We start from the raw sequence: 19,484 nt of genomic DNA, 5'->3' as shown, positions 1-19,484 counted from the left end.
CCCAGGTCTGTGCCCTTGAAAACATCTCACTTGTCTCTGAGGCAATGGTGCAGGGGTGTCAGGGAGGAGAGGCAGCGGTTGGGGTGTCTTCAGGGGTGAGGCTGGGGACAGTTGGAGGGAAGGAAACCCGTGATGGATGGTGGGCGTTACCTCACTTATCCTGTTTGAAGCCTCCCGGGTGGGTAGTGGAGACCGTTCCTATTTCACAGATGAGGAAAGGGGCTTAGGAGAGTGTCCTGCACAAAATTTCACAGGTGTTACTAGTCAGAGCCGGGATTAGAATGAGGCTTGTCGGGCTCCAGTGCCTCTGGCCTCTCTTTTCTCCACAGAGGGGACTCTGCTGACCTTGGATGAGGAAGCTGCCTCCAGTCCAGGGCCGCCTTGTTAGTAATCTATAGTTTCTGAAGTGCCCTTCAGACGTGACCTGGTTTGAACCACATCGGTGTTTCCTTCTCTGGATCTTCTGATTTTTTGGTGTTCACTTGGGCAGACCCTTTCGCCTCCTTGGGCCTCAGCTTCCACACTGTAATATCTGGTTGCTGACAGGGATGTTCCTTGGGGCTCCCCTGACCTGGGGCACCAGCTACTCCTCGGCCTGTGGCCTCCTTCCCAGCCTCTCTCGGGGCAACTTCTGCCCGCACGGTCTGCACTTTCCAGATGCTCAGAAGCTCTTGTGTCCCGCCATCCTGTCAGCCCTCCTCACAGCACACACGTCTTTCTCCTCACAAATGCAGTGGGCTTCCCCTTGTTTCAGGATGCTTTAGAAGCCTTGTGAAGGTCACTGATCCGATGGCCTGGACGAGGACGCAGGACAGGTGGAGCCCGGGGCCAGGCCCAGCGGGGCGGGAACCAGGCTCTCTGGCTCCATCTCATCAGCTGTGGACATTTCGTCGGAGGAGTCAAGGCTAAGCGGCCCGCGCTGAGCACAGTTGCCAGCCAAGGCAGGTCACGCTTTCATCTCATCTCAGACGTTGCCTTTTTATGAAGGCTTTTTATAGCCCACTTTCTTAGGACAAACTTTTTTCTTAATTAAGAATTCTAATTTTAAAGTGAGCTCTGACCTCTTTCTTTCCAGAATCATTCTGTTGCTTTGATTGCATTTCGCGGGTTGAAGTTAAGATCCCTTATTGTCTGCTATCTTGTTTTCCTGCGGGGCTAGTTACCCACGGCAAACTGGCGCTTGATCGAGGTCATAAGTGGGTTTATCCTGCTAGAATATCAGTAAAAGCCTTTGGGAAGTTTTACCAAGATGCGAGAAAGGACTCAGGCCGTGTGAGACCCTTATTCCCCTGGGAGTGTTTCAGCACAGGTGGGGCCGTGCATGGTTAAATGCTGTTTGGAGCTGGGGTGGGAACGTTTCTTCATGGTGAACTTGAGGGAGAAAGCAAAGGCAACATAATGGCTCCTTCAAAAGTTGGAGAATTAGGCGTTTGGCAAGGTCAGTTCTCTAGATGGAAACTGATTTACACCGAAGAGGATTATTCTGAGTGCGACCCTCAGTGTCACGGCTCAGGAGCCCGCTTGCAGGGAACGGTCATCTCTATGACCCACCAGCAGGGCTGAGAAGCCCGCTCAGGTGCACGGGAGACGTGCACTCATGTGTGTTCTGCCAGCCACTGGGAACAACCTGGAACCCGTCAGCGGGAGAATGAGTGAATGATGTGACAATATTTTTTAAAAACTCAAAAATATAATGTTGGACCCCCCCAAATTGCCAAATGACATTGTACAGTTTAATACCATTTATGTAAGGTTTGAAGACAAGCAAAACGATGTTCATCTGTTGTGCGTGGCTACAAACATGTAGTAAAGTGTAATAAAAGGGACAGGAATGACGAATCCCAAATTGAGCGGTTACCTCGGGGTTGAGGGGAAATGAGATCTGGGAGGGGTTCACGAGGAATGGCTACGGTTTCTCTAATTTTTTCTTAAAGTGATTGGTGGTTGTGTACATTTTAAAATGTTCATATTTTTGAATGGCTGAAATACTTTGTAATTTAAAAATTTGTCTCTAAAGAGGGGAGAATGTGTTCTAATGGTTTGTCCCATCAGTTTCAGTTTTGAGGAATTACTAACTAGACTTCTCTGGGGCTGATTAGCTTGACTCTTTGCTGCTCTCCCATCTCTTACCCCATCAGATTCACTGTGGCCACTTCACCATCCCTGACTATCAAACCAGTGGGGAAATAAGAGAAAACTTGAAAGCCCTCACTTTCCTACTTGCTGGTTGGATGAGCGGGGAGTGGAAATTATGCACTAAGGGAAGTCGCCACATTTTGAGCATATTTTGTTCCTTGATCACAGTGCCAATAGCCAAGGTTAACCAAGACAAACTTGAATTCCGGATGAATCCATAAGAATCTCCTGCCAAACTGAACGGGGTGGGGTGTGGGGGGGTGGCGGGGAGCGCCACTGTGCAAACCTTGCTCTAGGCTCCCCGCCCCCAGGGGAAGAGTGTGTGACGTCTTGTTCTGAAATCAGTGTTTGCTCTGCATTAACAGCATGGCCGGACCCCCTTGCATCTTGCTGCCAATAAGGGCCATCTTTCTGTGGTCCAGATCTTGCTGAAGGCTGGCTGCGACCTCGATGTCCAGGACGATGTGAGTAGAAGCCATCATTCTATCAGGGCATGGTTGTCAAGGGGGCTTGTCTGCCTCGAATCCCACAACATGTAACTAGCTATGAGGGGAGGGAGTGGGCGGTAAGAGATGCTCTCCAGCACTTTGTAGCTCCATCTTGGTGGGAAGAACTTCCTCTTGAAGGTCTGCTGTGGGCCCCATTCTCAGTAGCAAGGTTGAGTTTGGGAGTGTGAGCTGGTCTTTCCATCATGGTTCCTATCTAGTGGTAGTATTTCCTGTCTAGTATTATTCAAGTGCAGAGCCTCGAAGGGCATCTTGTCTGGTCCTGTCTCAGTATAAAGGAGCACACCACACACACACACACACACACACACACACACGCATGCACGCACACACGAGTATGGGCAAGCCTTGCTGGAAATGTGTCATTGACCAAACATAACTGGAGAAAAGGTGAGGCTTAAAAACTTAATTTTTTTATTTTCTCGCCTTGATTTCTCTTACGCTGTATACATTCAGTTAAAAAGGACCTATTTAAAGAAACAACAGCACACTGACCTCATGGAATCTGAGAAAAAGGAGGCCTCCAGAAAGAGTTCACTCTGGTGCTCTGCCATGATTGAAACTCAGTCTCTGAGTTTCTTTAGTCAAATTATCTAGAAAGAGATTCCAGTTGGTTCTTTTGGAGTCAAGAATCCATTCCTGAGTAAATCAGCAGTGGCTGGCATGGGGTCACCTAGTGCATAGGGTGGCCCTGTTGGGTCTTTGAAGGGAGTGAACTAAGAAGCGGATGTAGAAAAGATTATGTAAATTGCCGTCCAGTGAGCTATTAGGAAAATATCCTAATGATAATCTGATTGGAAGCTATTTTCAGAAACTTTTAATTCTGTTTCTAACTCTAATTTGTATAGTAGGACTCAAAGGAGAAAGAACTTTTGTGAGGAACACAGAATCTTGGAGAGTTAGTATTTATAAACCCCTTCCAGATTCACCTGTAATCTCTGTGGTTACAGAACATTATCAGATTTCAGACACTCAGGTGGGCTAGGGTGTGGGTTACCATAGTGCTTCCAGTTTTCTTTGAGTCTGTGTAAGGTCCTAAAACTTGGCAAACACCCAAGTTGAGAAGGACGGCATTCACAAAGAAATAACCAAATATGTCATATACACGGGCAGAAGGCTGTCAGTGTCATTCATAAATTTCTGGTTATATTTGGAACCTATTGAGTCAAGGATGTTATTTTCAAAAGATGCTGATCTAGCTTTAAGCTGTGGATTTCTGCCTTGGGTCCCAACACTTTTTTCTTTCCTTGCAGTGTAGCCATCATAACATACCTGATTATATCTTATCCTTACATGACAGGAGCAAAAACACAGGGAGAGAGAAGAGATTCTGACCACAGGAAACGCAGGGCATTCAGTGCTTGGTGCAAATATGTTGGACTGCATCTGGTTTTCTCTGTGTAATTGACGCCCTTGCTTGCCACGGTGGCAAGGCTGCAGTACCAGGCATGCTAACCCATCCTGACCCAACACTCCTGTCTCAGGTCCTGAGCTGCGAGTATCACTGTGTTCTCCTGAAGCAAAAGCCATGCTGACTTTCTAGAACTACTGCTGTTTATATCAGGCAAGATAGGAAGTAAAAACTCAGGAGCCAAGGCAGCCAAAGGGGGACATAGCAGCAGAAGGAAAGCCAGCTCTACTTTCAGAGAGGAACTCTTTCACTTATTGAAATCTTTTTTTTTTTTTTTTTCTTTTTTGCATCTTTCCCTTGGTCTAGGCGATGCGTACATTGCTTCTCCCAGGTAGCTTAAAACAAAACAAAACGAACGACAAAACAGTGCAGAAACAGCTGGGAGTGGAGAAAGTAGAATTGATCTTTACTAGTCCTGAAGTAATGCATTTGCCAGAATATGGTTCATGTGTGTCTTCTATACATTTACTGTGTTGATCAGCCTTGAAACTCATGTAGGAATTCAAGGAAGAAAACTCTTTATGAGTGTTCTTTAAAGAAGCTGGTGGGAGATTAAGTATTGGAAAAAAATCATTTCAGAAGTTACCTGTCTTGGGTGATGGGTAGCGATAGAGAAGGTTAATGTTATGAAGAATTTACTCCTAACTTCGTGTTCTACAGATACTGTGCTTTATGTCATGGTAAAGACTGAGAATTAGTTGAAGAATGACCTCCAGTGCCCTGGAGTGGGATTATTATGAATTTGAACCCGTGGAAACCAGTTCTTTAGAATATGCAACTCCAGGGGCAAGTTCCCTCTTGCCTCCTGCCAACCCTGTCAACTCTCATTGGAGCTCTAAGGCCATCTCTGATTGGTCAATGAGCAATCACACGGCCCCCACCTCAGAAATAGTCCACGACCCCGTGGCCACGGTAAAAGGCATGAAGGAAGAGAAAAATAAGAAAAACCAGAGAAGCAAGGCTAGGAAGAACCCTGGAAGATCAGAGAGAGAAAAAGAGGTCAGCAATTATTTTGTGCACCTACCCTGTCTTGAGCTTCCTTGCAACATGTCTGCCTGTGGCACCTGGGAGGGATCCCTCCTGAAGAGGGGCATGGTCCACCCTTGCATGACTGGGGTTTCTCCCATGAGCTTGGCTTTGGAATCTGCCCACATTTGTGCTCACTCTTTTTCGCCATGTAGGAGAGAACACTCAAAGTATTTCAGAACAAAGTTCTAGACCTCAGTGGTTGCAAATCGTTTGAAATCCCAAAGTAAGGAGCACTGACGTCTTAGAAAAATGGAGAGCTGGCAGCTCATGCACTTTGCAGACTGTTGCAGTCACTTTGGAACACGATTTGCCTGTTCCAAACCGAAGTGCCAAACTGCAAGATTGCTGGGTCTTCAAGTTTCCAGCTTCAGCGCTTTCCTTCTGCTTCTTTGTAGTCAGCCATTCAACAAATACTTCTCAGGTGCCTATACTTGCCAAGGCACTGGGCTCAGTCACTTAGCTTGATGATGCCGTAAACACTTAGCTTGATGATGCCATAAAGAGGCAGCCCATCCCACAGAAGCACCTGATCCTTCTTAAGGCCTGTCTTAAGGTAATTGACTTCACAGGTTGTGAACAGCTCAGGGTGAGCGCAAAAAGCCTTGCCAATTTGAGTTCTGCCCCAACCATGCTACCCCGGATTAGCTGGTTATCCCCTGAACTGCACTGGGCCTTAGTTTTTTTTAATTAATAAAATGAGAGAATTAGGTGCCATGGTGCTTGGAGCATTAGTAGAGGATTAATAAGTATTTGCTGAATAAATAACGAGTAAATTTTGTTGAGAATGCCATACTTTTCCTAGCTTTTTTTTTTTTCCCTCCAAAGTTTCAGAATTTCATGGTTGATATTTAGATCATGTAGAAATAAAGATTATGTCAGAGTTGCTGCTTGGGTCTGTTATAAGTACGTAGTGAGGATACATCTTGTTCTTTTCTGTGTCATATTTCAAAGAGGAAATATTTCAAAGGTAAGTTTTAGTTTTATAACAGGAAGAGTTGATTCACAGGTAATTGACCCTGTTTCAATCAAGGGTCTCAGGTGTTTGCTTATGTTGTGTTCTGGGGGGGGGTAGTTCTGAGACAGCCCGAGGTAGTCCTTGGCTTACGTATTTCGTGTCTCTCAGCCTGTGATGCTCATCTTGGCAACTTCAGGGTGGCTGGTTTTCATGTACTAGAGAAAGTGTCTCACCCAGTCCTCCAAACCCACCCCACCTGGTGTGAGCAAAGCTAACGGTCCTGCTCAAGGACCACTCAGGGTGGGGAAAGGCTGGCTTTGGCCTTCACAGCCGTGTATATCCGACACCTGAGGCAAGGACCCTGGCTTTGAGCGGGTCTGTGACTGAGGGGTGTGAAGATGGAGGGGAGGCTGTGGCCTGGAGACAGGCAGGGCCAGGAAAGGGGACACGCAGGAGACACCTGTGCCAGGTACCTGAGGACCCTTTGTTCCCACCATAGCCTCACCCAGCTGGTCAAGTCTCCTTGCGCGTTTTGCTCGTCCCTCTGGAAATTGACGTTTAAGGGCCGAACTAGAAGTGAGATTTAGCTTCTTGCATTGAGCTAGAATTTCACAAAGGAATGTTACCCCCAGGGGAGCAAGTACAGGAGATTCATGCTAAAAGCAAGTAATAAATACTGGTGACATTCAGGCTCCAAAGCTGCCTCAACTCATGATTTAGTGGCAGCCCGTGAAACACAATAAAGCATTTGACTTGAAGCCAGGCTGAGGTTAGACTGCACCTTGACTTAGCAGCAGGAGTGGCCCACACGGCCCACACTTTATGCAGAACATGCACAGAATGGTTACATTTGGTTACGTAAAAGGGTTGTTCTGATTGGGCCCAGGAGTGCTAGTTAGAATGCTGGCAGCTTGTGGGAATAGCACAAGGCCTCTAATGATTAGAAATCTGACTGAGTCGGTGTTTACCCTGAAGGAGGGGGCTGCAGCCTTACTTTTGTTGCTGAGAACAGGGCACCACATTTCTTATCAGGTCAGTAACAAATTGCACTTGGGGTCCATTTTGGGAAAACCCATCACCATGCTGGTAGAGAAACAGGCAGTCTTGGAGATTCTTATAGAAGTTTTAAAAAGTTAAGACTGGGCAATTTTTCATGATTACTAAGTACACCTCATCTGGAAACACTTCCTAAGTTGTTTGAAGACGATGTGTGATGGCTTCGCACACCTTGTGCAAACACTGACCCAGTGGCCATGTTCTGCTTTTGACTGCATGGCACACAGAAAGGGTCCTCTTTGAGTAAGGGGTCTTGGAAAGGTGGGTGAGAAGAAAACCAAGGCTAAAGCTAATTTGTAATAGGAATAATGGCTTAGGATACCAAGGGGAGGGTTTGGTGACAGAATTCAGTGGACAGTGGATGGAATCATGGTAATGGGAGAGTGGAGGTCTGGATCCATCACTGCAGAATGAACAGTGAGAAAAGCTTCTGAGACACGGACAGTCCCTTTCCTGGTATATTGGTACAGCTTAGACTTTTAATAAATAGCAGTTTTTCCTGATGCTAGAAGTTATATGTGTAAAATGTTGGAAAGTATTAAAAAGTATAAGGAAGAAAATAAAAATCATTTCCCCTCATGTTTCTTTTGTTTTTTGTTTTTGTTTTGGCTGTGTTGGGTCTTCGTTGTTGTGTGCTGGCTTTCTCTAGTTGCGGTGTGCGGGCTTCTCATTGCGGTGGCTTCTCTTGTTGCGGAGCACGGGCTCTAGGTGCGTGGGCTTCAGTAGTTGTGGCATGTGGGCTCAGTAGTTGTGGCTCACGGGCTCTAGAGCGCAGGCTCAGTAGTTGTGGCGCACGGGCTTAGTTGCTCCGCGGCATGTGGGATGCTCCCGGACCTAGGGCTCGAACCCATGTCCCCTGCATTGGCAGGTGGATTCTTAACCACCGTGCCATTAGGGAAGTCCCTCCCCTCATGGATTTTTAAAGGGAGATTTAAAAAAATTTTAAGAACGTGAATTTGGTTTTTAAGTAGGATTAAGTACTTTTTTACTGTCATAAACTATACATAACATAAAATTGACCATCTTAACCATTTTTAAGTGTACAGTTCAGTGGCATTAAGTACATTCCCATTGTTACAGAACCATCACCACCATCCATTCCCAGAACTTTTTTTTGGATTAAGTGCTTTTAAAGTGCATTGTCATTTGTTACAGGTTCCAGGGATGTAAGTAGAATCAGCATTTGGTTAAGGCAGTTTATAGGTAGCAGTGCATCCTTCTTTAAAAATCCTCCATGTTTTCTGTCTTCTAATTGTCTTTCTTTCCTCTCTCCGGCTAAGGACCAGGAGTGCCCCAGGGCATGTCCTTTGCCCCTGCAGTGTTCCACCAGAAAACTGTTTATGTAAAACTCTTGCCAACCACATCATAGACCCCAAGAAGGGCAGGGAGGGACCTTGCCTCCTTTCACAGGTGAAGAACCTGAAGTCCAGCAAGGTGACAGGTGTCTCCCAAGGCTATGCGTGACGCACATCTCCTGACCCCCTTGCCCTGTACCCCTTCCGTCCCACCAGGAGTTTTCCACACCGTTCACGCATCTCTCCATTCAAGCCTGCGCCCCAGGCTAGACTTGATATCCTGAGTGCCTGTCAGAGATAAGATGTGCCCTCAGAGACTTCAGAACTCTCTCTTGCTACAGACTTGACGGTCTTACTTCTGGGATTTTAGTCCTTCTCTCAACTGCAATTAGGGGAAGAGTCAAGTTCCCTTTGGCGCCCTGACAGAGAAAAAGCAGGTCGGCAATCCCAGGAATCTGATCACAGAGAAAGGGGTCAAATGCAGCATAAATCAGCGAGGATGCTGTCCTGAAACATCAGAAGAGGCTTCTGGGAGACGTGCAGTGACAGCCTGAGCCCCTGGCCTCCTCAGATGTCCTAGCGTAACCCCTGCATTGCTCTAGGCCAGGGCCAATCAACACGTACACCGGCTCTCCGGTCGTGTGTGCCGCTAGCTGACAGAGCAGTCCAGTGAGTCCTCTGACCCTGGGGAACGGGAGGCCTCAGCAGGGAGTAGAGATTCCAGGCATTGCTGGTTCCATTGCACAGCACACAGCCCAGCCCGCAGACCCACTCTTCACAGATGACAGTCACACTGCCGTCCCCTGGCGTGGCCCTCATCCAGAGGTCGGCTCTGTGGCCCAGGGCTGTTCTGCAGTTGGCTTAGGGTTACCACTGAGTTTGTGAACAAAATGACTCTCCAGGCATGCACTGTCTACTAACTAGCCCACCTAAGCCCGGCTGGGCTGGCACACGGTGATGGGGATGTCCCTGTGTCGGGTGGAGGGAGGGAGCGAGTGGTGAGGGGCCGGGGAGGGCTGACGGCTGCTGTCCCTGTCTCCCCGTCACCCGCAGGGGGATCAGACCGCCTTGCACCGGGCCACGGTGGTGGGGAACACCGAGGTCATCGCGGCGCTCATCCAGGAGGGCTGTGCTCTGGACCGACAGGACAAGGTGAGGAGGGAAGTGGGACGGGTCAGCCTGAGGACCCTCTTTGGGACCTGCCGAGCTCGTGAGATGCTGTCATTCCTGAGTCAGCTCTCATGCCTTAACATGAGGAAATCGGCCCAGGGTTCCTCTGAAAGAGTATCTGATATTGAATTAAAAAAAAACTCATCCCTCTGTTCTGTGGCAGCAGTGGGCAACCACATAAATATAAATGGTGAAGAAAAAAAGTCTAGAATTAGTGACCTTTGGAGGCCTGGGTGGGGGAAGGGATGTGCCCCAGCCTCTCTGTTTCCTTTTTTTTTTTTTTTTTTTTAAAGATAACGGAGTGAGTTAATTTATTTAAACTACACTGGAAGAGAAAATAAGCAAAATCAAGTCTTTAAAAAAATCCCAATGACATAGTGTTTTTAAATTGTCAAACCATCTTAAAACATGGGACTTTGCAATTGAGTGCAGTCTGGCCTCTGTCCACTTTTTTTAAACAACCTTTTATTACAGTGTAACATACATATACAGAAAGGTGCACAACTAATACGTGTGCAGCTCAGTGAGTTTGCACTGCCTGAGCACATCTGTGTGAGCCCCCAGATCAAGAAGGAGGTCATTACCAGCACCCAGAAGTGTTCCCACCCGGGACCCCCTTCACTCTTCCTTCTGCTTCCTGCTTCCGGGCCACATATCCGCCACCACCATTCCCAGCATCTGGCCTTTGGTACAGCCCTCGAGACCCTAGACTTCCCCTGTGGGTGTCAGCAAATGTCAGGTCCGTGGCTTACTGTGTTGAATGAATGTCTAAGTCAGAGCCTGGACGCAGTTGGACACTGTCCCTGCACTGCCCCCAGCTGACGGCCCTGCGCCTGGCCTGGAACAGCCAGGAGGGCCTTTCCATCTCTCCTCTCTGTGCCCCCGTCTCCTCACCCCTAATCCCAGGTCCCACCCCACGCAGTTCATTGCACTTAATGTGTCTTTTTTTAATAGTAAGTTAAGCAAATACAACCTATGTTTAATGGGTTGATTTCTATTGAAAAACCATCTATTGAGGACACTCGTTTACCTTATTTACAGATAGATCACTGTTCTCAGTGCCTGCTCATTTGTTTGGGGCCCTGAGGCTTTTGGATTAAACTGGGAGAGATTAGATTTGGGGGAAGAAAAAGGAGCAGTGGAATCTACCTCTCTGCCCTTGGGGCCCTGGAACTTGTGAAGCTGGACTCTTCATTTGCCTGACCTTTGCAGGGTTCTCTCTGGGGCCAGAGCAGAGCAGAGGAGGCCCTCAGGGGCCGTAGAGGTGGGGAGAAAGGGGCATCGTACCTCCTGATGCTACTTTATGTTACACATGAGCTGTGCATGGGCCCTGGAGCCTTTCTCACCCTTGGTTCCTGGAGAGACTCAAGCCCTAATGCCTGAAGTCATCCATTGTAATACATCCTAAATCTAGAACGCACCCGGAACGGTACTTGTTAGGTACCATTTCTGGAAGAGTGGAGAAACTGACCACTCAAATCACTGCCTGGGTTCTGTGGTTCAGGTGAGAAGCCCCGGCGGAGAAAGGCCCCTGCTTGTGCCCTGAAGTACCGTGTGCTCTGTTGACGGCAATGAGACGGATCAGGCCCAGCTGATGTGCTTTCTCCTGTGTGTGCTCCCCAGGACGGGAACACGGCCCTGCACGAAGCGTCCTGGCACGGTTTCAGCCAGTCTGCCAAGCTGCTCGTTAAAGCAGGAGCCAACGTGCTTGCCAAGAACAAGGTGAGGCCTGGCAGGTGCTAGATCCCCTCGGCCACAGGTGAGGACATCCCGCCTGCCTTCCCAGCGGGAGCCTCCTCTCGCTGAGCAGGGCGAGGGCTCAGGGCCGCGGAACCTGGTGGGAATTGAAAGCTTGCAGCTCCTCGGTGGGAGCGATGCACGGGGTCCACGTGGGGGGAAGGAGGACCTACCTGGGGCCCCGGCCTCCCGTGAGCGCTGCGGCTTCCCTGCTGTCCCGTCGGTCTGTGAGTGTGCGGTTGAGGGGGCCAGCCCTGTCCTGCGGGGACAGGAAAGGACAGCAGCCTCTCCTCTCTCTCGTTGTCCTCTGTCACCCCTCTCTCCTCTGTCCCTCTCCTTCCGTGCTCGTTATTAGTGTGTCCCTGGACTAGTTTAGAAGCCTCACAGCAGACTGACCCATCTGCCTGGGGCCTCCCCAGAGTGGCCTCGGCCTCTGTTGCTGTTGTCTCTCTGGGAGAGCTTGGCGTGTACCTCCTGCACAGCAGTGTGGGCTCACCGTCCCCTCCTGCTGCCCCCTCCCTCGGGGGTACCCTGTTCCTTTCTGCCCACTGACCTCCAGCCCAGTCCCCACAGGCCCATCGGGCAGTTTTTTAGAGGGCTCTCTTGGACTGCACACAGCTCTGTACTGTGTTGACTGGTGAAATGTTTCTCATGGTTCCCTCAGGGGCCGAAAGCTTGAGGAAAGCAGCAAGCCATGCGTCGTAACACCTCCAGTAATGCCTGGCTCACTGCCCGGCACGCTGGTGGCTCTCCATTTCTTCCAGGTGGTACATGGTCTGGAACATTATACCAACTCGAAGTAGGTGGTTTCCAGTTAATGGATAGGGAGGCCTAAGCTGGGAGCTAGTAGTCTTTTGTAAGATACGTGATTCGTTTGTGACACAATTAGGGCCGTAAACCAGCCCTGGTGGGTCTCCATCACACTCCCTCCTCTCCCCTGCAGGGCCCCAAAAGTATTGTGTGGGAAGCCATGTGTCCTCTCTCTAGATAAAGCAGCAGGGGCTGTTGGAAGCACAGGTGAGGTGCCATCCCAGAAGAGGGACTTCTATTCTGCACCAGCCACAGCCTCTGGGGAAGCTTCTAGAAGGTCCTTCTCTTTTTTTTCCCCCCAGCTTTATTGAGGTATAATCGACAAATAAAATCGTAAGATATTCAAAGTGTACAACGTGATGATTTGATAATTCCCAGGGGTTAATGAACACATTGATCACCTCACATATTTACCTTTTGTGTGTGTGTGAGAACATTTAAGTTCTCCAATTAGCAAGTTTCAATTATAGAAGACAGTGTTATCAGCTGTGGTCACCACGTTATGCCTTAGATCCTCAGGCCTTGTTCATCTTATAGCCGAAAGTTTATACCTTTTTACCAACCTCTGTGTATTTCCCCACACCCCAGCTTCTGGCAGCCGCTTTTCTACTCTGTTTCTACCAGTCCATCTTTTTTTTTAGATTCCGCTTAGACGTGAAATCATACGGTATTTGTCTTTCCCTAACTTATTTCACTTGGTGTATTGCCCTAGATTCACCCATGTTGTCGCAAATGACAGGATTTCTTTCTTTTTTAAAGGCTGAATAATATTCCATTGTATAAGAAAGGTCCTTACTTGGCAAAGTATAGCAGTCCTTATCTGGGAGATCAGTACTCATTACTCAGGGTGGGGAAAATGCCTGCTATGTATATCTACCTAGGTCACAGTTCTTTTTAATTTCAGGTTTTGACGTTGCAGGCTTTTGCATCTGACATCTTTCACTTTGTACAGTGGTTTTGAGAGTCTTATATTGTTTCGTGTGTGATTAGTTCATTCCTTTTTATTGCTGAGTAACGTTCCATTGTATGGATGTACCACAATCTGTATTCTAACCCATATCTTTTCATTTTCTTCATCCAAATGCTTTTCAGCATAATTGATTTTTTTTTATTGGCAAAGTAAATTTTGGTATATTTCTACAGCCATCAGATTTCTTTTATTTCAGTCATTTATTCAACACATTTAATGACTCCCACGAAGCCAGCAGCTTTGAGACAACCTTCTCTATGTGCACTGAGAATCATACCAAGCCGAGCCCTGAGCCTTGCCACAGGGAGCAGAGTGTTTAAAACACGGGCAGACCCTTCATTTTGGAAGACTAAGCTAGCAGTGGTTCTCTACCCGGCTGCGCTTTAAAATCTCCCGGGAAACTTTAAAAACATGGGGAGAGGGGAGAAAACCAAACCCACCTGATGACTAGGCCTGGGGTGACCAGCTGTACCGTTTTTGCCCTGAGTTGGGGGCAGAGTTTCCCAGCATGCCGGCCTTTCGGCGCTACACCCAAGCGGCCTGGCCCCACCCCCTGGGGCGGGGCCATCAGAGTTGCGTCTGCGCACTGGTCTATTTAAAGCCCCCCGCCCCCAGGTGACTCCAGACTGCAGCCGAGGGTTGAGGACCGACGAACGAGCTCCCGCAACTCTCGAGCTTAGAACTCACCAGGTTCCTGGAGGTAACAGCAAGGAAGGAAGACTCTGCCCAGGCTGGTTAGAGCTAAGGTGGTGAGAGGGGAGTGAGTGACCCAGCAGCACACAGTTTTCCTTTATTTTTAAAAACTCATTCGTCTTTTTAAAGGGAAGGAATATAAACCATCCTTGAGTATGGGCAGACAGTGCTGTGTGATCCAGAGAGGAGTAAAGCAGGCCAGGGAAAAGCCCTAAACAGGCAGGCTGATAGCTCTGAGCCCGCAGCTGCAGGCCTGACGCAGCTTTTAAGCTCAGCAGAACAAACATTGAGCTTATGTATTTAATCTCCTGAGTCCTTGCAGGCTGACACCAAATCACGTTGCCTGTTTCTCTTGTTGCTTTTCTAGGGGTTAGCAGCAGCCTTGCAGGCCTTATTCCCGTAGTTTCAAAGAGTTCTCTTGCCAAAAATTCTTTCTGCAACATTACTGTGGACATGATTCTGACCTTTGGTTGCTATTTTGACCTTGAAGGTAGAGTCCAGAAGCAAGAGGGTCTCTGTGTGGGAAGTGACAGATGCAGTTGTATTATGCAGTGGAGGCCTTGTCCGTAGTTCAAATTTTGATGTTTCAAGAAAAACCCAAGATTTAAAAAGGCTTGCAAATTCTGTTAACCTTTAGCCTGCAGTGTCGGATGTGGCCTGTTTGCCTTCCTGACTCTGTTGGTAGGGTAGCCAACCAACAGCCACCCTAACACAGCTCTCCTCTGTGTTCCTCTTGTCGCTAAGAGGAACAACCTCGTGCACAGCACTCTGCCATTCAGAAGATGCTCTCCTAGGCTCTCCGAATCAGTCCTCACAGCCTCAGCATGTAGGAGTCACGCTCCATTTTACAGGTAAGGAATCCAATTAAGAGCCTTGCCCAGTAGCTTGCAACGAGTTAAGTGGCAGAGCCAGGATCTTGGAACCAAGGTTTCTATGAGCGATGTGACTCTTCTGCCCGTTTGGATTCCCAATTAAATGTTCTTGCCACTGAAGCCCTGGGACCACCGATCGGGAAGCAGAGAACGTGAGCCTTGACTCTTCTGTGAGTAAGCCTCGGCCCCCGGCAAGGCCTGCCCGGTGCAGGCCCGCGGAGGAGGGGTTGCTAACGTGTGCTTCCTTCTGTCTGCTTCCCTCCCAGGCGGGGAACACGGCTCTGCACCTGGCCTGCCAGAATAGCCACGCCCAGAGCACACGCGTCCTCCTGCTGGGCGGCTCCCGCGCGGACCTCAAAAATAACGTGGGTGGACAAAACCGACCTCCCTCGCGCTCTCTCATGTCGCCTCGGAAAGTAACCCTGCAAGCATGCTAGAGTATTCACATGTAGACAGTAAAAAGGGTTCGGGGACTGCCGAGAAAGTATTCGTTTTTTGCTAATTCCTAAGGGGTCCTTTAGGGGGATGGGAAGAGGACTCAACACTCGGAAACACTGCTTTTCTCCCATCCTTGCTCCCTCGCCCCTCAGCCTTGCAGTCTGTTTTATTGAGCACAGCAGGTGTCTAGCATATGAGTTTAGGAACGAAGCTAATTGTTTTCAGGAAGCCTCTGCCCGCAGAGGCTTCCTGAAAACTCTTAGCAAATATTGGTTGATGCTATACCCGGGAGGCCTTCTGATGCTCTATGCCCGGCGTCTACAAATCCATTACTGAGGCACCCTTGGGATGAGCTGATGGGCCAGTAGTTCTTAGAGGTGCCTGACCTGAAAGGTGCCGTGGGTCTCCCTCCTCCCTCCACAGAGCTGCATTTCCTTCATGAAGCCCGTGCCTCAGCCATGTGACAAGAGAATCTGAGGCTTCTCTCAAAAATGGCTTTAGCCGGGGCCCCCCTGATTGGGGGCAGGCTCATCTAAAGTGGTTCTGAGAATGCTCTGAACTTCAGCTTTGAGCTTGGTTCCTTCTTAATCCGGGGGGAGAAGGTTGTACTGACGGCCAGCATCTCTAGACAGAACTGGAGCTTGAACAGAAACGCCTGCAGAAGGTCACCACGTTGTCTCCAGTTCTGCTGTTTTCTCTCTGGGAGCAGGACTAAGGAAAGTCCTGATCCCCAGTTTTTCTGAATGCCCTGTTTCATGCTCAGCAATTGCTTCCTCATCAGCTCCCTAGACTACATTTCTCCCCATGGGATACTGGGGTCCTACTAAAATGGGATGCACTTGAATTTTTTAGAGTACATGCTCTTAAAGTCCAGTGGCTCACCCTGCTCTCCTGGCCCTCTCAGCCATGATGGGTCTGTGATGGGAAAGTCTCATTTCCAAAGCAGTGCTGTTGGTCTTAATCAGGGTACTCCAGAGCAGAGCCTTCGGGTCTTAGGAGAGGCTGGGGTCAGCGGAGTCTTAGTAAATGCCAGCTAAGCAGAGCCTCCCTTAGCTCTTGTGAAGGTCTCATGGGGAGCAGGCATCCAGTGGATGAAACCTGAAACAGTCTGCATGGTGGGGAAAAAGCAGGGCTGCAGACAGAAAAGGGCTGTGAGTTGTGGAGTGAGCGTCTGTGATAAAGGAGATGCTTACAATTCAGGCTGTTACCTTCTAAAGAATATATGCTAGCCTGCCAGCTTTTAAATGATATTTTCTTTTTATCTTTTCTGTTTTGTAACTGCTCAGACTGTGCTTAGAGTTTGATTTCTGTCCGCAGGCAGGCGACACCTGTTTGCACGTTGCTGCGCGCTATAATCACTTGTCCATCATTAAGCTCCTCCTCAGTGCTTTCTGTTCTGTCCATGAAAAGAACCAGGTCAGTGCATGTGTTCTCCCCATGGTTAACCTGCAGGTGTGTTGGCATAGACGGGAGCAGAGGCTGCTGGGGGGCGGTGTCCTTTCCCAGCCTGGGACTTGGCCAGTGCTGGCCTTTGCAGGAACCATGGAGTTCCTGTGGCCCTGGTTTATCTGGCCTCCTGGAGAAAGCATGCCCTTAGCATTCCAGTTCATATCACCACATTTGCATAGTGAACATTTTCTGGAGATCCTGCTGTGGGTTTTGTTTTTAGTGTGATTTTTAAAAAGGAAACCCACAAGAAAGAGTGGCTTAGTAAATAAGGAAGGGCATTAGGTGTCTCATGACTCCTGAGTTCTCTTACCTGAATTGCCACCTTTATGTGAGCTGAGGGAGTCTCTCTTTTCTGTAAAGTTCGGCACCTGATCAGTATCTACGCCATATACTTGGGGTTTCGAAATCTGTGATTATTAGTGTCCTGTGGAAATGTGATTTTCGTAGTTACTTGGAGTTTTAAAAAGTTGTCTTGTTATTTATTGATACCTATACCTAAGTGATGCATTGTTTGACTTTTCTGAGTTTGGGTACGTAAATCTGAAATTAAAAAAAAAAGTTAGATTGTGATTCAGATTAAAAATACCCTATAATGGTGGTTACTGACCCTGGCCGCATATTAGAATCAACAGAGGATTTAAAAATACCATTCCTGAGTCCCACTGCAATATAAATGATCAGAACATCTTGGGGTGAGGTCCAGGCAATGGTATTTTTTTGTTGTTGTTTGTGTGTGTGTGGTACGCAGGCCTCTCACCATTGTGGCCTCTCCCGTTGTGGAGCACAGGCTCCGGACGCGCAGGCTCAGTGGCCATGGCTCACGGGCCCAGCCGCTCCGCGACATGTGGGATCTTCCCGGACCGGGGCACGAACCCGTGTCCTCTGCATCGGCAGGCGGACTCAACCACTGTGCCACCAGGGAAGCCCAGGCAATGGTATTTTTAAAAAGCTCCTGGCCTGAGTGTGCAGACAGGATTGAGAACCACTGACCTAATAGCTAAATTCTGTCATTCTCCAGCCTCGCCATGGACTCTAGATTCATCAGGTTACCCCAAACAGCCCTCGCCAACCAGTGCTGCTTCTCAACCTGGGTGGTATATTACAGTCACCTGCCAGCTTTGGGAAATCATCAGACCCAAGCCACACTCCAGGCCAATTAAATCAGTGTCTGTGTGGGACCCAGGCATCAGTAGTTTTTAAGGCTTCCCAGCTGATTCCAATGAGCAGGCGAGACTGGAAACCACTGCTCCAGAGCTTCCCTCAAAACACACAACCAGGTGACTCAGGAATGAAATGAACACTTTCTTCGGCTACTTACCAGAGAAGGAGGGCCTTGGGATGGCGGGATTTTCATGCTTTACTTGTTCACCTGCCAGGAACGAGTGAATGATTTAACTTTTATATTGGTCTGACTTATTTATGTCATTCTGTTTGGGAATTAAAAACAGTTTGCATGTGGAACTGGCCCACCAAGCTGCATTTGACATAGCCTTCTTTCACAGTTGATTAAAATATTTTTTTGTTAAAAACAACAACAAAAAACTTACAGGCTATTTGGTAAGAGTTTGAAAACATCTGGTGTTAAGCGAATACTGATTCTCAGTGACTCCACCCAAACAAAATACCCTGGCCTGCAGGATGATTCCAGGTGGCCCTTTCACATCCCTGAGGATGGCTGCAGGGCTGGGATATTACTCCAGGGCCTGTGCAAGTAGCCATCTTCGAAGCTTCTGCTCATTCTAATTCAGAAACCAAGGGGTTCTCTGCCCACCCCCTGCCTGGGCAGAGGGACAGGGTCCAGAGCTCCTGGCTACCAGCCTGTGATCCTGCCTTTCAGGTCAGGTCCCACCATTCTCAACAACCCAGGCCCAGCATGACTTTGCCCCCTTGCCTTTAATCCTGTCCTGTGATTTCTGGCATCTCCACTCAGAAAGGAATGTGGTATTCGTGCATAAGTTCATTCAGTCGCAGAGTCTCTTTTAAAAGAGCCACATTTAAACAAGGTCCTACTGTATAGCACAGGGAACGATATTCAGTATCCTGTGATAAACCATAATGGAAAGGAACGTGAAAAAGAATATATTTATAAAATGGAATCATTTTGCCATACGGTAGAAATTATCACAGCATTGTACATCAGCTATCCTTCAATAAATAAATTTTAAAAATAAAAAATGAAGTATGGTTAAAAATAATAAAAGAACCACATAACACTTTAGCCAAGGTCAGTCAGTGTAAGACAGATTTTAGTTTGACTTTGAAAAGCCACCGCCAGGCCATGGAATTAAAAAGCCAGAGGCCTGTGGGCCACGATCCGATGGGGTTTAGCCGGCTTTCTTCTGATTAATTTCAGGCTGGAGACACAGCACTTCATATTGCTGCTGCCCTAAATCACAAGAAGGTGGTTAAAATCCTACTGGAAGCCGGAGCAGATGGGACCATTGTCAATAACGTAAGTGGAGTTGCAACAGTGGTTTCCAAAGGTGTTCCCACCCCTTTCTGGATCAGGGCCTGTTGTTGCTGCCCCACCCGCTGCGGACTCCAGAGCACAGCCTCACCCAGGCTCGCTCGGGAAGACCATGCAGCGGCACTGACCCCACGATCCTGGGGCCCGCGGGGGCGGACTTGAGGGGCCCTTGCTCTCAGCAGCCCCACGAGTTACAAACCCTGAGGGCTCATCTTCAGACAACTCAGCGAGCATGTCCTGGCATGAAACAGGGTCAGGGGTGTGTAAGTAAACTGGCAAGTGGATGTTACCGAAAGTGAGTTCCAGGCCTTTTAAACAGATGTGGTCCTCAGAAAAATGGCCACCAGGCTAATCTTCCTCAAAACTCCAGCTGCTTTCTCTCTAAAATCACCTTCTCTCACGCCCTCTCTCTCAATGTCTCCCTCCTCCCCTCCCCCTCTCATCCTATAGCAGGTACCAGCTCAGGCACCCTCTCTTCCTCGAGGTTGGC

At 48.5% G+C, this 19,484-nt stretch overlaps 1 protein-coding gene across 3 annotated transcripts in view; it reads left to right on the top strand.

The window, feature by feature from the left end:
* ANKRD6 (ankyrin repeat domain 6) overlaps positions 1-19,484 on the top strand; it is a 196,398-nt gene that overhangs the window by 146,409 nt on the left and 30,505 nt on the right. For 2 of the 3 annotated variants that reach the window (XM_032651813.1, XM_032651814.1), the window contains exons 3-8: positions 2,502-2,600; positions 9,442-9,540; positions 11,182-11,280; positions 14,907-15,005; positions 16,396-16,494; positions 18,881-18,979. In XM_032651813.1, coding sequence (XP_032507704.1) covers positions 2,502-2,600; positions 9,442-9,540; positions 11,182-11,280; positions 14,907-15,005; positions 16,396-16,494; positions 18,881-18,979 — 594 coding nt within the window. Of the gene's footprint in view, positions 1-2,501; positions 2,601-4,971; positions 5,053-9,441; positions 9,541-11,181; positions 11,281-14,906; positions 15,006-16,395; positions 16,495-18,880; positions 18,980-19,484 lie in introns of those variants that run through there. The other variant, XM_032651815.1, reaches the window with a different exon arrangement.

The sequence above is a fragment of the Phocoena sinus genome, chromosome 12, assembly GCF_008692025.1.
Source record: "Phocoena sinus isolate mPhoSin1 chromosome 12, mPhoSin1.pri, whole genome shotgun sequence".
Classification (NCBI taxonomy): Eukaryota; Metazoa; Chordata; class Mammalia; order Artiodactyla; family Phocoenidae; genus Phocoena; species Phocoena sinus.
Note: the sequence above shows the minus strand (reverse complement) of the source record. Positions and strands in the feature narration are given on the sequence as shown.